This window comes from Cloeon dipterum, chromosome 3 (assembly GCF_949628265.1).
Source record: "Cloeon dipterum chromosome 3, ieCloDipt1.1, whole genome shotgun sequence".
Classification (NCBI taxonomy): domain Eukaryota; kingdom Metazoa; phylum Arthropoda; class Insecta; order Ephemeroptera; family Baetidae; genus Cloeon; species Cloeon dipterum.
In genome coordinates this window covers 36259253-36277064 of record NC_088788.1, presented here as the reverse complement: position 1 = coordinate 36277064, position 17812 = coordinate 36259253, and the positions used below count along the sequence as shown (strand labels likewise).

General features: G+C 46.3%; 1 protein-coding gene across 3 annotated transcripts in view; it reads left to right on the top strand.

Moving 5' to 3' along the window:
- Tet (Ten-Eleven Translocation (TET) family protein) overlaps positions 1 to 17812 on the top strand; it is a 59863-nt gene that overhangs the window by 32885 nt on the left and 9166 nt on the right. For 2 of the 3 annotated variants that reach the window (XM_065484978.1, XM_065484977.1), the window contains exons 3-5: positions 831 to 902; positions 9520 to 9636; positions 11494 to 11595. In XM_065484978.1, coding sequence (XP_065341050.1) covers positions 831 to 902; positions 9520 to 9636; positions 11494 to 11595 — 291 coding nt within the window. The remainder of the gene's footprint in view (positions 1 to 830; positions 903 to 9519; positions 9637 to 11493; positions 11596 to 17812) is intronic. The other variant, XM_065484979.1, reaches the window with a different exon arrangement.

Sequence of the window (17812 nt, the reverse complement as noted above, 5' to 3'; positions counted from 1 at the left end):
TTGCAGAGAGACCGCCTGTACGAATGACTTCTTTGTCAGATCCAGCCAGCTTTAACGCATGCGCAGTTCTCACATTCATCTTGTTTTAGCGGGAATAAAATTTTGCACGTCGCGCTGGACTTTATGGTCGGAAAAAATATCCACTTTACCTAATTCGACCCTCAAGAATCGATTGGTGAGCTCAGAAACTTCGTCAAAGGCCGTCTTTAAATATGTTTTTTAACCCCAGTCCGGCACTGATTACAAAATGTGCAGCCAGAGAGAACGAACCGAACATACACGCGGTAATTTGAGGCTCTGTTTGGTGCGCGTAGCAAACATTAAATTTCAATCACAACGATTTATCCATCTACAATTATTTGAAAACGGGAGCAGATCAGTCATCGGAATAAATTGCACGCATCGATGCTGGCTGGAAATTGTTGATTGCCTTCCATCAGATTGGGCCAGCGTCATTAATTACGGCTTAAAAATGAGCTAGTCTGGCCAGCATGCAGGTCCAGCGTGCATCCGCAAGCGAGCAGCCGCAGAGAGATGCTCTAATGGGATATGCATAAATAATGACCACTATTCAATCAGCAGCGTGCCAGGGATGACCAGCATCCAGCCAGCCGTCGTCAAAATTCATAAACGCGCGCGCGGTGGATTTTCATTTGGCCTCCATTGTCGGCCAAATTAAACTATATATTCACATGATAATTCCGCCGGTCTGCCGGCCGCCATCCGACTGCTTTGCAATTTGATAGAGGCTTGCTCGGGTAATTTTCGCCTCGCAAGCCAAAATCTACTAGTTGGAGTTGAAAACTGAGAAATTTCTGTGTTTGTTGCAGGGGCTGTTCGGTGGATTCAGCAAGAGCAGGAGTGAGAGCAAACGCGGCAAAAGCGGACGCGGACGTGGAAGTGTAAGTATACAAGCTTTTGCTATTTGTTTGTCTAAATATTCTTTATCCTCGCGAAATTTCTAACGCATTCCCTCGCACTGGCTGAGTGGAATCAAAACGACAGCTGCCTGCTTTCGTCGATTTATCGATTTCGGTTGTATGCGTCAAAAGCGCGCGTGTTAAATAAAACACTGGTTTTCGCATACAAATGTCAGCGGGCTGAGCGCACATTCAATTATGTTGTCACACAGCAGCCGCGGCGCCGCCGACCATAGTGTTGGGTGTCAACGTGCTGTTGCCATGTGCTCTAATTGGAAATGAGATATCTTATTTACCTCGTTTGCGGTAATTAATTTCTCATTTAATATTCATCTGCGACGGAATTAGCCGCGCGGCAGAATTAAAATTCTAATTGGATTCCACGACACGATGATTGCCAATTTGTTGCAACTTGTTGACAAACTTGCTGCTGACCTTTGGGCCCAATTCGAAAACAGACTTTGCATTTTCAATCAATCCACCCTTATCTTCATCCAAAATTGTCAGCCGCAGTCCAATTAGAGAGACCCCTTTCACATTGCATATCACACGGGCGTGTTCGTGTCGTGCACTTAATTCTGGAGGTTTGCAAGAGCTATCTCATCTCTTTGTAAGCTCTTTGTGGTCACCATGGAAACGGCATGGACTATGGCGGACCTGCAACGTATTTTTCTCGAACGCATCGACAACGGCGGCGGCGGCGGCGGTGGCTCTGGCGTGCGTGTGCTATTGTTATAGCCAGCCAGACTATACACCACACACTCGGCTCGCGCGCGCGATTGCGCCCCCTAATTTATTAATTCCTCCTTTTCGATTGGCTAGGCGCAAATTAGATTACTCCAACTCTGCCTGCTGCTGATTGTGAGCTCATTTCAATACTCGACTATATTTGATAGCAAATAATGTCGAGCTTTAATTTAATTAAATTGGCAAAATGCTGAAAAGTAATTTTGACCTTTTCCTTATAAATCCTCTGGCGATTAGGAAAGGGCTAAAAATTTCATAAATTGTTAATTATCTGAGTTTGCGTCTACTTATTGTAAAATCATCATTTATTCCACAATTTAGGGAATTTTCCTCTAAATTCGCGGTGAGAATACAAGCGAAAATTAATTATTTTTTGGAGAAATTTGGAACTGTTCCTCAGGCTTAGTTTTAGAGATGAACTGTTGCTAAATTTCATTGCTATAGTTAACAATGCAAAATAGTCTTAACTGTTAGAAGAATTTGAGACTGTTGAGTTTGCAGTCATAGCTTACATTTCTCGGGGTGCAAAGGAGTAATTAGCTTTCGTGACTGGCATTCGCAAAAGTCAAACAGCACAATCCAACCAGCCAACCAAGCGTCTACTGATTTGTGTGTTCAATTAGTCTTGATTATCAAACACAAGAACTTTGCTCACGTGATGCATGCAGATTGGATGTCCTTAGTCAATAAATCTAATTTCGTGCTCGAGTTGAGCTAGCTGGCTCTCCATCATCAAGCCGGCTGAGCGCAGTATTCCCTGAGCAAATAATTAGTGTTAGTCCCGTATTAGGACGTCTGGCTGCCTTGCCGATTTTAACCTTTACTCGACCTTTCGAGCAGACCGGCACAAGCGCAAAATCAATGAAGATTTCTAATTGCCCCTCGACGTAATAAATTACTCTGCGCTGAACAAACTTAATTGCAATCGCAGCTGCTCCAAACATTTTGCCTGCTCTGCTCTCCGCGTCGGGCAATTTATTGTCTAATTAACATTTGCCAAAACGAGTGTGTGTGTGGGTTCGTATTCCCTCCACCCACACGTTAGCGATTAAAAAACAAAGGTAAGATGAAGAAAGGTGGTGCAGGGTGGAAATCCGGGAAATCCATCCGATTTGAAGTGGATCGATACAGGGAGACAAAATAAATTTGTTTGAATTATTGGATGCAATAAGCAGTTGATCGACAAACAACTTGCAAAAATATAAAAGGACCTTGCTAAAGTTTCAGCGGGTTGTTCGCTAGCACTACAAATGCCTTATTTCTCCTTTCGTGATTTTCATGACTTTAAATGTTTGTAACATAATATGACTTGTTTGGAGAAATAAAAACGAATTGAATTGAATTGAAAAAAGTTAGATGTAATTTAAATTTTTAATTTCCAGCACTTGAGCATATTATCTTGGCAGATTTCGATTTCTCTCGTCGAGATCCGTCCAACAGCGAATGAAACATTTTAGGGAAACTCTTTGTTGTGAATTTCTAGTAAGGAGACAGTCCTCACCGTTTGAAAAGCGTGCTAATTTTGCAGCAACTTTTCTAAAAAATGTACACTATTAATTTTGGGCTTCAACTGAATCCTAAGGGGATGATTTCATGAATTGTCAACAAACATTTTCCAGGCTTTATTAGTATCAATCCTCTTTAACAGTTCCTCATTTCATTATTGCACGCATTGTGGTGCTAAAAAATATCTCACCCATTAAACTCAATGATCTACTTGCTGTAGTCAAAAATGCAAAATGTTTTAATTGAAGAGGTAAATCTCTAAAAGATATTCACACCACAAAGCGATCCGTTTCATCCCTGCATACCGCAATAACAACAAAATTCAAACAAAGAGGCTTTGTAAAAAATTTCGAGCGCAGCTGACCGCATTTTGACTGAAATCATGGACGCGCATTCGTAAACACGTATCAGTCCATTCTCAAAAATTGCCACTTGCGCAAGGCTCTGTAATTAATTTGCCTGGGGCCGCAAAAAGTGAGTGCATCATGTTCTGGGAAAGGGAGACGAGGCGCGGCGCGGCGCAACGCGGAAGGGCTTCTCCGCCCTGTCAGCCAGCGCTGGAGTTGGCTGTGGCTGTGCATGCTCACCACACATACACACACACACACACACACATCACTTTCGGGGGGTACCAAAGTAGGGGGTACTGAGTGAGCGAGCTGGCGCGCCGTCTCAGATGGCGAACACGGGGTCGGACATGGAGAAAGAAACCCCTATGGTAAAACGCGTGGTATTGATCCTGTCTGTTGGGGAGGCCCCTCCTTCGGCAAACACAGACTCCAACTACACATCTCGCCCCCAAAAATGCAGCCGAATTCAGGCAGGAAAATTTGCAAATATAATCAAAATTATCAAATAATTAAATATTTCCCAATTTAAATTATTAAAAAAAATCGGTTCAAATTGAAAATATTATTTGTGGAGCCAACCCTTTCCGCAAAGGTAGCCCGGGGGTGCGTTGGGGTAATTGGGGTGGCTGCGGCGGAGGGCGAACGAGCGCGCGCGTTCGTTTTATGTAGTGTATGTATGTAGAAAGGCAGTCTGGGGGTCCTCTTCTCCACCAACGCCGCCGCTTCTACGCCGGCTGCCTTGGTGCTGGTGCGCTGGCCTGGCAGCCGGTCGCGTTTTACAACATTGCCTGTTTGTGCCGTCGGTCGGGTCGGTCGGTTCTCGTCGTCTCTCTCGCACTCAACGCCTTCTCTGCCCGCACCAAGCGCCCAACGGGACAGCAAGTAAGACTTTTACCCTGGCGTGTGTTGCCGGAAGGCCCGCCGACCAACCGAGCGTCCACGCCCGAAAATAGACTCTCGCGTGTTTTGGTGTCACTAAATTCGCAAACGAGTGTGTGATTCGTCTTTTCTCACACAAACAAACAATACCTGCTGCCGTACCATTGCCGCGCCGCTCTCGGCCTGCCACAAGGTCGAATCTTCATCATCATCACAACAGCGGCAGCATTGTCGGCCGGTCGGCTGGCTCGAGTATTTTTACGCAGCAACACCGCGTGGGAGGAACCCGAAACCCAGCTACAACAACTAACTACAGACATTCCCGCCAGCCTTTTGTAAACACAGGAAGCTTCTGCGCTTTTCAAATTTTCGGTGAGTAGAGAAGCTCGACAATACTCCCGACCACCGCCGAATAAATTCATTCTTGCTGAATATCCCTTATTTTGGGCTTTAATCTCAAGGGCACGCGCTTGCTAATTGCACTCCTGCTATTTTTAGGCTTTCTCAACTCGTCTTGTTTAAAGCAGAACTTTTTTAACAGGAAAACAAATCTGGAAATTTCGCTTTGTTGACTTTAGCAACTGTTTATCTCGAAAACCAGGACAGAGGAGCAGTTTAATATCAGATTTTACCACATTACTCGAATTTTGAGAAAAAAAATTCCTCAATAAATCGTTATTTTACAATAAGGAGACTGTGCTAGTTAAATTTTATAAAGAAATATTTAATTATTTCGTGTCCAAAAACATGTCCTTCATTTTTCCGTCTAGTATAGGAACCAGTTTGCGAATTTTACTCGATTCCAGCAGCACTTTGCACGAGAGCATCCCGGGAATAAATTATTTTTAATCCCAACCTTTAGGGCGAGGGTGGAAGAAGATTACTCGGCACTATCTGGCACATACCGGTTCGCATGTAACCAAAAGTACATGACGTAAATTGCAGACTGGGAATTTATCGATTCCCCTCCTCCGCTAATTGCTAATCTTGCGAGCGGGGCCACATTCATGCACACGCATATATTCTGTCAATATAAAATGCTCGCGATTTATCGGGTATCCGAGTTTTTTCCCCAATATTCGGAAACAGACGAATTCCTTCTTGTGCGACCTTTGCGGCAGGTGCGGAAAAGTTTTAATTTTGCGCAACGTGCCATGTGCGCGCTCGATGGAATTTGCATTTATCCTGTGAATGCTAATGGCGTTGATAGCGGATGATTTATGAGGCCGTAATGATTCGGCTGCGAGGGGATTTTCATCTTTTGCATTCATAAATAATAATAATGGCATGGCTGGCGCTGGAAATGTTTGCAGCGCGTAATTGATGACCCGGTCACAAAAGCGCCGCAAGAGCCAAGGAGGCGTCCTTGGAAATTCGGCCTTGGCGCCGAACCAGTTTGGCCCATCTTCGCGTCCGCACCTGACCATCATCTCCAGACACTGGAACTGGTCTGGTCTGGACCGCAGGTGGACCGGCCAGACGGGGTTGGCACAAAGAACTGGACCGCAGCAGCATCCCCCCACAAAAGGGCGAGTGGCGAGCGCGCGCCAAACACTTTATTGCCACATTAAACGATTCAATAAAGAGATTCTTTGGAGGCACATGCTGCTGGAAGAACTGGATTTAAAGAAAGGGCCGCCTTGGACAAGATACCGCATTCCATTCCGACGTTGTATGCAGAGATTATGAATGGTCTTGGGCAGGTCATAGAGTAGAGTGGCCAGCCAGATGATTCAATTAGAAAACTAACAGATTTATCTCGAATTTGCAAGTGGATCGTCAAGTAACAAATTAATCTGCTGTAATATTATGCGTGCGCGTAACCAAGCAAAGTCATTTTAATTTGTAATCAGAATAAGTGCATGCAAAGATTCTTAACGGTGCAACACAAACCCCTTTACTAATTATTATGATGAGCACGGTTTCTTCTTTCTCGTTGGCGTGATGCGAGTTTTAAAATTGTGGGATTATGCTGCACGTCTACAATGACACAAGCATTTTGCATAGAAAGGTTTCAATCAAGTAAATTGATATCATTCTCGTTTATTAACAAGGAGAAAGCACCTGAAAAAGATTTTTTCCTTTTTACAAAGATTAAAATAGAAAATTGAAAAGGACAAAATAAAGTTTGATTTTATAACGAACTTAGAAAAAACAACAACAACAAATGCCGTTAAATTTCTGCATTCAATTTTCCTTTCAAAAATTTCACCTTTTTTCCTTTATTTACGGGGGTTGAAGTATAGCAACTTAGGGGTGGAGAGAAATCCCCCCTACGGCTCGTCAGGGCAGGTCGAGACGAGTCAAACGGTGGGTGGTTTTTGAAATTCTGATGTTAACAACCCGAGATTTGGAGTTGCAAAACTAGAGGCATTAGAAAAATTACCATTTTCTCGCACATTGGCTGCTATTATTTGGAAAGTTTGAGGTCAAAAAATTTTAAGTATGCCTCTGGAAAGCTTGTTTATTTTGCATGACATGTCGAGTAGTTAATACATATCAAATTCCGCCGTAAATCATGAACACAAAAAACAAAAGCTTATGCGAAACGTCGTTTTGCTCACTGTGCGTGGCTGGAACAAGAAAGGAATGTCGTGCATATTTTGTTTTTGTTGCGTTTGGTCGAGGAAGAGATTGCTGCCAAATTCATGCAAGTTCCGACACCCAGCCGACCAATAAAGGATTTGACACCTTTGGCTCATTGGCCGTGAGTCTCCGTGAATGACGTCACAGGCGGCACGTGTGGAAGGTAGACAAAAAAGTGCCTCGTGTTAAATTTTCGACTTTTGGGACAGTCTTCTCGAGTTGTAGAGAAAAAAACCGAAAAAATAAAACAACACATATATCTTCTGATCAAAAGGTGCGTTCCCCTTGTAAGCTTACTAGAAATGGGTTAATATAGTTTTTCAAGGGATATTGGAGTTACATAATTTTGAGGAAATGTCTGCAGAAACGCTTTTTCTTTTGAAGCTTTTCGTTGGCGACATCTTACTCAGTATCAAATTTGTGCCATAATAAAGCATAATCTAGGCGCTTGGCTCTCATGTAATCGGCGTTGTATATTCCGGCTTTATTTGTCTCTCCCATTCGCTTTTCACAAAGGCAGGCAAACTCATAATTTTTAACGTGGCTATATTTTTACGCTCGCACTCGCTGTTTTATTACAATGCGCAAATATTTCATACGCACACACCACCACTGTGCAGAAGCGTACTGAGAGCTGCGAGAAAGACCGTTTACATACATAAAATTTTATCGCGCCCAAGATATATGGCCGTGGTGGTGCACATGCAAAAAGGAAAGAAAGAAAAGCAAGCGTCCCACCCTCCCTTCATACGCGTGTAATATTTTAATATAAAAATTCCGCGCATAACCGTTTTGCAAATTCGTTTATCTATTTTTAACGTGCCGCACGCTGATGACGATTTTGAGCGTGTCCGTCTAATGGCCGCCAAATCGTAAAAATCTACGTTTTTTTTGCCAATTAGCATGCAAATTGCTCGAATTATAAATGTATAGGCGGGACAATCTCCTTGGAGTGCAGTTAGTTAGTTTGGCGAAATTGGTTCGCTCTCTTATTTTGCGCCTGGAATTAATTACAAAGTCAATTTGGGGCTGGAGGAGGCGGACGCTTCCCGAGAATTATTGGGAAAGCTCATTCGGGTGCGCGCACAAATTGAATTCCGATACACGCAGAACGCACTTGGGCGGTTTAATCCGACGGTCTGGTATTTGTTTTCGATTCGCTTCCAGCGAGGCCCTTTTACTTGCGCGACAAATGAATGTTTTGCTTGCTCCGCTCGGCCGCCCGGCAGCATCAGCAGGAATTTCAATTAAGGCTGGAATTACGCTCCAATTAAGTTTTCCTCCCTCAGAAACAAGCAAGTCGGATTTTTCTAGACTGGCTTGAGTCGATTATTAATCAAACACGCTTTGTTGAATAAATGGCCGTCTCAAGTCGGTCTGACGCAGAGAAATGGCGTCGTAAAATAGGCTTGCGGCATGTGTGGCCGCTCCAGACTCCAGACGCGAAATTTGCGCTGCTCCTCTGGAGAAAAATGCGCTCGCCATGGAGATTTGAAATATGAGAGGCATCAATTTCTGCACTTACGTCTTTGAAATAATGTTGAAAAATCGTTTCTCCTCATTGTCGGATGGAAATACAATAATAATTTTTTTAAATGGACCGAGTTTAGGTTGAATTACATAGTCCTCTCGAACAAACGCGATCATTTTAATGGTAATTAGAGAGCGGCGGCAATTACCGGGTAAAAGATGGGCCCACGAGGGCCGTGGACAGACAGGTCCTTGGGCTGGCTGCCAGCAATTTTCTTCTTCCTATTCGCTTTTTGCTGCTGCATTCGCACGCGCGTCTAGGTGAGCTTGGTTAGTTAGCTCTTACAGGAATAGCCAAGCAAGCCGTCTGCTCTCCGTTCCACCCCATATGAGCGTGTGCGGCGGCTGCTTTAATTTACCAGCCAGACACCGACTCGTTTATGACTTATTTTATGTTCCAACAAGCCAGCTAATTTAATTCTTAATTAAAATTATGAATGGCTCGGTCTTTGGAATATTGGAATCGCGCCTGACACAGAAATTTACAACGGAAAAGCCAGACGTCTAATCAGCCGCTTTTTGCTTTTGATTTAACGGGGATGAATTATTGCGACTGCTCGGCGCTAAGGAAAGCAGGAAATTGCGTTAGAGCGGAGAACGCCGGCGACGTGCCGAAAGATAAGAAGAACACATTATCAACACGCCGCTTTTTCTTCTCTCTCTCTCTCCCTGCCTTATCTCTCTCACACAGTATTTGTTAGCATTGCGGGCAAACATCACATTTTGACCCGGGGAAAATAAATGAAATATCATTTCGAGCACCAAGTTATAAACAACAACAGCTTTGGCCCAATTTTCTTTCTCTGCGTGCATTTGATGTGAGTACTCGCACGGTCTTAAGTTTCAATGCTCGGCCCGTTTCCACCCGAATCGCTCCATTATTATCGATTTCGGGGGCGCACAATGAAACCGCGAGAACAATGCAATGTGTGCGCGATGCGAAATCGCAGGCGGCGTTTTCGACCGCTGAATAATTCGTTCGTGTTTTCTGTTGGCAACAGGGCTACCGCAACAGAGGTGGAAGAGGAGGATCTTCTACCAACAGCCATTCGTCGAGTTCGTCTTCAGCCAATGCAGCACATGAGAACATGATGGCCGGAATCAATAGTGCAGCCACTGTGAGTACCAAACTAGTTTTTTTCGTCCTGACAGCTAAATATAATCTATTTTGATTTTGTCATGGAATGAGGGCATTAAAGCGGAATTTTTGACATTCCCCAAAGTTTGATGCATTTTTACGACTTTGGGACCGTAATTTAACTTTTTAATCAGCCGGATGGAGCGCAGTTCGAGCCGTGTGCGAGCTAGAAACAATGCAATATGTGCTGCGACCGTCGAGCTCCGCTGAAATCCAATATGCTGCCGGCTCGTAAAAGTCTTAAATTCCCGCTGGCGTTCGCCTGATCAAAGTTCTATTGCCAGCGCTTTGCATGGCGGCGGTGGGAAAGAGAGCTTGCCAGCGGCGAAAATAGATTAAATTCAAATATGGCCTTCGGCGCCTGATTGGCATTCTTCGGAAATTTTCCTGAGCATAAATTGCTTTTCCAGCAAGCGGTGGCGGCGGCGGCAGAATGTGGCGTAGATTTTGAAAAGAGGCAGGGGAAGCCAAATTAAATTGGAAAGTGCTTGCATGATGAATAGGTCTAGTTAGTTAGTTAGTTAGTTTGCACCCGGCCAAAAAGCTTGCAACCAACCAAGCGCCAGCAGCAGCAGCAGCAAACGGCAGCAGCAGGAATAAAATTCGCCGTGCTGCTGGCGCAAGATTAAAATTTAATATTTAAAATCTCGTTTCCTCGACGAGCTGCTGGCGCACCGACGTTTGTACAGTTTGCGCCTGCACTGCAGCACACCGCTTTTCGCTGCTCAAACTTGAAAATATTATTATGACGGGGGAGCAGACGTAAAATAAAAATTAATAATTCGGCACGCTGTCCCACTGCCAAATCACCGCGGGTGACGTCAAAGCTGGCGAAAAAAGTCCCCGTTGGTGCAACAGAGCCGACGAATCCTCCCCCAGGAGAGCGAGGGTTGAGTGGGTGCCTTTTCGTTCGGAACCTGTTGTCGAGGGGCCAGGGTGAGTGTAACGGAATCTTGAGGCGCGCAGTCATTAAACGACACATTCATTCATTCATGCCGGAGCTCCCCCAGCCTTTTTCCGGCGTTTGACCCCGTTTTAGGCGGCGGGGAGCTCCCTCCGCAGACAAAACGTCCCCCCATCGGCTTGCGCAGATATTAGGGTTATATCTGTTGAAAATAACTGTAAATGCAAAGTGATCATCAAGTTGTGGCAACCCCTGTCGGCTCACGCCGAGAGGGTGGTGCTCCCTCTCTTTCTCGGGGGCTCCATTCACTCACTCGGGCTTGATTCGCACCCTCGCTAATCCACCCACTTTTAAAACCACAATGACTGGCGGAGGTGAAACTCTGACATGTCTGGGGGATGTCGGCTGGATAAAGGGTCAGTGGGCCCCCCAGCTCTCGCGTGCCATCGTCCTCCCCCACGACGTGCACAATACATATTTTTCCATACCTTTGCCACCCCAAACAAAAACACGTGGCGGGACAAACATGTGTTCTGGCCCTTTTCCAGTGCGCCACTCTTTCTTTCTTTCTTTCCTTCCTCCGAGACCGGCCGGCCGGCGGGCGGATGTATGCAGGCAACTGGCACGACTCGGTGTGCACGCCGGCTGCATATGTTTTTATCCTCGCCGGGCCGATTTGTTCCCTCCCGCTGCGGCCAAGTTGAGCATGAACTTGAGGTGCTCCTCCACCCGGTTTTGTTCGCAGCAAGTTGCTTGTTTCAATTTTATCTCCTGATCTGCTAGACAATTTTGCCATTAACACCCCATATTTCTGTTTTCATTGCTTGAGCTTATCGAATGTTGGTTTCCCTGAGGAGCCAAAGCGTCAATATCGATAAATCCCGTACATTCGGTACATTGCACAGGCATAAAATGTTTTCTTGCTGCCTGCAGGGAGGAGAAACATCAAGCAAGATGGACAGTCGTTCTCGCCCCAATGTCGGACCGACCGCAGGCTCGGGAGCAGCACCAGGCCAAGCGGCGCCACCGCCAATGGTAAGTCACTCATTGTCAGTCAGTGAGTCAGTTTGGTTTGGTCCCCAACTTGTTGGCCGGCCGTTGGGGTAGGCCAGCCCTGATGTCGGCCAGATAAACGGGCCGAGACACCTGTCAAGGACGAATTAAGGGTGCGAATCAAAGGGGTGAAGCGCGTGCCGGCATCCCTTGACCCCTCTGCATGTTGAGTGAGATTTCCCTCTTCTCGCTGTACCAAAAGCTCCCCCTGCTGGGCATTATTATTTCTCGCCCTCTCGTTTTCAAACTGATGAGGCGATGAATGCATTTATTGTGCGCCCTTTTCACGAGAGATGCAGTAAGTGCGTGAGTGTCATTGGGCAGGTGCCTTGATTGTTTAATTGCTTGTTGAGCTGGGGGACGAAAGCCACCCTATTTTCTGTGCTCAACACTTTACTTGGCGAAAATCAGACCTTTTAGATATTCATCGAAATCGAAGCGTAGAGCGAAGCCACCTGCCCAAAAAGCAAAAGTGTGAATCATCTGCTCGTCTACATCCCTGTTTTTCCTGCGGAAGCGAGTTTCATTGAAAACAAAGTCGATTCAGCAGCGTGCGTGCTTCCTCTCTCTCTTTCTCTTTCTGACTGAGTGTGTCTAATGCGCGGCACACGTGGCAGCCGGCTTGCTAAAATAAAAACAGCTTGCATACATTTTAATAATAATTGTCCTCTGGTGTAATGTAATAAGGTCGGCGCGAACGAACCGGTTCGTCTGCAGAGAGTGGCAGATGTCTGGCTGGACCACTGATGCAGCCAGCAGCAATCGATGAAACAGCATACACACCCCGCGCGCCCGCCACCCTTTTCCATTATGCTTATATTATACTCACAATGTGTGCCGGCCGGGCAAGAAATATTGTCGCCAATTTATTTGGATGCACGACAAAAGCAGCCAGCCGCCAACCCGTTTCGACGCAGGCGTCAGCCGTCCGGTCGCGAACTCGGGGGAGGAAATAAATATAATCAGACTGCGTGCTAATCGCAGATCGGAACATGCCTGGCAGAACACGAAATCGTACGGCAGGACCCACTAAAATGTGGGCCGCTGCAAACAAGATTACAAAATGCGGCTCACAGGCAGCCGAAATTTTAATGCAAACAGCAGCAAAAATTAATTAAAGTCAAGCACAAACCTAATTTTCTTATTTGAAAGAAGTGGATTGTGAGAAATTAAAAACCTGGAACATTGCAATGTTGTTAGTTGTGCAGCTGTGCAAATTTACTTAAAGCTCAAGTCGGATAAAAAGGTCACACTTGGAGCAAATCGGATTTATTTGTTTCCATGCCCATAAATTCGAGGGGGTCTTGGCAACGCCGACCCGGATACGCACTCACTAGTTCCTATATATGATTGCATTTCTCTATCGCGCGCGTTTAATGACGCCAGATGCATCACCACCGCCGCTGCCGTTGCTGCTTCTGCTAAAAAACTTTTGACTGTATTGTACAGGCTAGAATATCGATCGGTGGCACACTATCTCTCTTTTTATGTACGACCGAACGGATGGACGTGTGAGTTGGCGAGCTCAATATGACGAGCCGCCCGCTTGCCTCCCCCGATGGAGCGAAACTTTTTTAATTAAAAATTTCTAAGCCGTAGTTATTGACATATTTTTTAATATTAAATTTCTGTTTTATTATCATCCCGAGTCTGGTGGGCTTTAGTGCTTGCTGCTTTTTACGAGCAGACGCGAGCTCGCCAGCTATGGAACGAATGCGTATGTACGAATTTAATTAAATTTCGACCGACTTGCTTCTCGGCGGCGCTTCGGGTGAGACAGACAACGCGGCGGGCATGCCGGCCGCTTTAATTGTTGTCCTTTATTTCGGCGGGTTCATTACCATTGTGTGTTTCTTGCGTTGCGCGGTTTTTATTAATTGGACTAACGAGACTCGTTAATTGAGCCGGCGTTTGCTGCAACTGCTGCGAAAGGTGGGGCTGTAATAACACCCAAAATAAATAGACCAAACTAGTCGGCCACTAAATGAAAATCGTTCGTACCGTTCAACAGCACTGCGGCACTCGGCGAAAAAGGAAAAAATACACTTTTCTGTTTTTCAAAGCGAACACTGTTTTTGATTGCTTAAATTGACGAGTTAGATATTTTAGCCACAAGAAGTCATTTCATTCGGGGAGAAAAACCTATTTCGAATCAGATGGACTGGATATGTGAGCAAGCTTGTCGCACCCTCCGCGCGTCCTATTCGCTCGTACGGATAAAATGTGTGTAACTGGAAACGCACCCCCGGCGCTACATTTTGCATCATCTCGTTAGGCGGCAAAAATCCAATCTCGCCAAATTGCCCGTCCGAGGAGGAGCTGGCTGGCTGGCTGGCAGGAGCAATCGCCGGCGAATACGCAAAGATTTGGCTCTCTCTCTCTCTCTCTCTCTCTCTCTCTCTCTCTCTCTCTCTCTCTCTCTCTCTCTCTATCCATCTCTGCGGAGCGACAGCGAGCTCCTTTTCGGCTGTCCTGCCCTCTCTCACCGCGAGGCCCAGAATATTGACCGCCTTCAGGCTGTGTGAGTGTGTGTGTGTGCTGCAAGTACATACATGTGTGCATGTACGTGTACCCCCCGCCCGCCGCTCGCACCCCTGAACTCCTCCGCATGTAATCTACTTTCTGTTTACCTTTCCCTCCCTCCGTTTTACAATTTGCTTTTCATACATTATTACGGCGGCCAGACCGAGATCGAATCCCATCCGACAAACCAAACACGCTGCCAAATTGCCTGGCAGTTAGTCGAGTTGGGCATATTGCTTTCGTACACACACACCACTCTCCGAGAGGCCGAAATTCGCCAGCCAGGCAGTTTGCGGAAAAGTTTACGAGCACTCGCAGTATTAAGGCGAGTGGCTTTTTTGCGTTTTTCCTAGACGCTCACGCAAACACACGCTCGCTGAGAGCCTAGCATTATTAAGGGCATGCCGAGCAGCGCCCGGGCTTAATTAATTTTTATTGCTTCATTCGCTCTGCGTGCCAAAAGTGCGTGCGACGTGAGTTATTTGTCCCCATAATTAAAAAAATGTTTTCATGAGGTTTCTTTAAATTACTATTCATTCTAATGTATCACTGCTTGAAATTATAGAGATTCAGAATTTATTTCAATTTTTAATCAGTCACGAAAAATGTAAAGATAGCAGCTGACTTTTTAAAGGCGCCGAGGCGATACAAAAAGGATGTTATAAAAAAACACTGCAATCCATCTTTCCCAAATCGCATTACAACCACTTTTCCACGTCATTCCGTCGTCTTGGAAAGCCGATCTCTAACCTTCACCTGTAACAAGTTGTAAAGGTCAAGAAGACGACGCTTCCTCCTTGCTCTCTTCTTGCGCTCTTTGTGTGTGTACGGAACGTTCTGATATAAAAAGTACGTGTAGCATAAGAAAGAGAGCGAGCAGCAGCTACTAAAGCGCAGTAAAAGATCTCATCGCCTTCTTCCTCCTCTGCTTGGTGCGCGCGGATCCCTTTCTTCCTCGCCCTTCTTGTTCGCTACGTGCCGCGGTACTAATGGTGCAGAGAGGCCACTCGTCTTTTTACCCATTCTTTCATTCATGCCCGGCCAGCGGAATATCATTCCAACGCGCCAATTTGACTCACTTTCACCCTTAATCGAGAGAGGACAACGTCGCTTTGGCGAAACCCGCCGCCGCCGCCGCCGCCACCGCTTCTCTCGGCGCGTGACGTCATTTCGGCAGCAGCCAAGAGACATCGATTGTAGATGCTGCCGCTGTTTAAGGGTGGAATGCCCCCCACCCCTTTCGTTGGCATTACAAAACCTCCTCCCCTTGCGTTCAAACCACCCCAAAACCTCCCTTATGTACTTGAAGCCGCCCGCTGCCCCCGCCGCCGAGTCTCTCTCTCTCTCTCGCGGCGGTTTTTTGGTACACGCTGTACATTTTACTTCTTATTTTTTCTTCTGCGTGTCCTCTAGCCGGAAATCTGCGAGTGCGTGTGCGAAAAAAATGTTCAGGAAAACAAGCCCCGCGGCCGCACCTTGTGCACAGAAATTCAGCAATTACGCGCGAAGCACTCTTGTGCTGCGCCTGGCAGCAGTGCCGGCAGTAATTGAAAAAGCTTGATTAAAAGCTGGCAACCACCGACGGTGGAGCGGAGAGTTGCCGGCGCCGCCAGTGCCAGGAAATTGATGGGAAATTTCTATGCTGCAACAAATTAAAACTTATCGATTGGTCCCGCAAAGCAGCCGCTCGAACGGCGAAAGACGCGTGGCGCGGCATGACGCACTCGAAAAGTTCTAAATATAGCTAGGCTGCAATTACTCGCGGTCGCTGGACGAATACGAGCGAATGAATACTCCTTGAAAAGTCGGCGCTTAAAATCGGTCTCTTTCGTTTGATCGTTATGGAAAGGAAATCCAAATTGAATTTAAGAGTGCATCATTAGTGGCATTTTCTCGAGTGTTTTGTCATCAATTTGCCAAAGAGCCGCTGACTGTGCCGCAATTGTCTATTGTGAGTCGAGGCACGCACTTTTCGGGGGCAATTTGGCCAACATCTTTCTCAAGCCAGCGGCTCATTACTGGTGTTGCTCGGTTGGTTGCTCGGTGTAGCTGGTTGCTTTTATCATTTCCCTGCTGCTGCTGCTGCCGAGCTGCTTCTGCATCGTGCTGCCGCGCTAATACCATATATACATATTCCCATCTTGCTGCTGCTGATGCTGTGTGTATGTATGTATATGTACCACTACTCTCCTTTCGGAGCAGTCGCTCTGTACACCATCGAATATACCCAGGCCAACTCGCGAAAATGACAATAGTCGCCATCTTGAATTCATTATCAACTCACATTCAGCCCTGTGCTCTGGCTGGTGCAATTGTGAGAGAGCCGCCGCGGCCGTTTTTGCTTCCATTACTTTCCGCGCAGCCGAGCGGCAGCAGCTCGCCGCTGGATTCTTCGAATTTTCCGTTCTATTAGTATTTTTTTTGCAAACTTTTCTCATCGTGCCGACCTACACACGAGCTAGCCTCTCTCATGCGCGCATATTTGCATTAAAATCATTTTTCTGCTGATAAGAAAACTTTTGCTGTGTTTCCTGCCGCGTCTTATCTGCTGGAAAAACTTTGTTTTTCTGCTCTGCGGCAAGATATTAATGCTGAAAGTTCTCCCGACGGGCAGGTTTACGAAAAAATGCGCGTGATAATGCAAGTTTGATGTTTGCAAAAAGCCAGCGCCGCGGCACAAACCGCGTCTGCTCGACGTTGTTTTTCGAACAACATAAAAGCGTCGTGTCGTCGTAAAAAAATTCGGACGAAATGGTCGCGGCAAGCTGGGCGAGTGAGCGAGTGAAACATCATGTAAAGGGCGTCCATCTTGTCTTGAGGTTGAGAGGGCATTGATTTCCTAGGGTGCTCTCGCTATGTGTGTGCTCTGTGTGTGTGTGTGTGTGTGTGTGTGAGAGAGAGAGAGAGAGAGAGAGAGAGAGAGAGAGAGAGAGGACTGGAGCACACTCTGTGTGAACGCGAACCGCCCCGTGGCATCCCTTGTATGCGCTCAAAACCTCTTGATTCAAGGACCCGCAAGATTGCCTTGCGCGATTTTTCACGCGCGGCTGCATGGAAATAAAGCCACTCGGCTTGCATATTTTTAGCTCTTTGTTACAACCTATCGATTTTTAATAAAACTAAATCTAATAGAGCGTTTTAAATTGCACCCGGTGCAAATTGTTCCTACTAAAAGCGAGCGCCTAGCATTTTCCCCTTTATCTCTCTTCGGCCCAGATGCCCAAATCTAATCAAAAAGCGATTTGCAACGAGCCGCAGCATAATTTCGCCAGGCCTCAGCGGGCTAATAAATCGGCCCACTATACGGCCCCTAAAGCGGCCGCCGTCGGCATCAAAGTGGCAGAGATAATAAGCCAAACAATAATAGCACCACGTGCTCGCCGTCCGTCGGTACACCTACATGCAGCGTGTGTCGGGTCAGTGCCCCACCACAGCACACCACAGCCGCGCCAAACACGTACACATACATATTTATAAATAAATCCACGCTGCCACAGTCTGGCTTACTGCCTGGCTGGCTCGTGCAAAATGACAGAGCACAAGGGATGTGTAAATGTGCCACAGAGAGAGAGCGAGAGAGAGAACAAATCGTTCTCACTTTCACACCCTCACGTTGCCGCCTTCTCCACCGCTTTTGTTGCAAAACATCATCATCATCGTCATACCGCACGCCGCC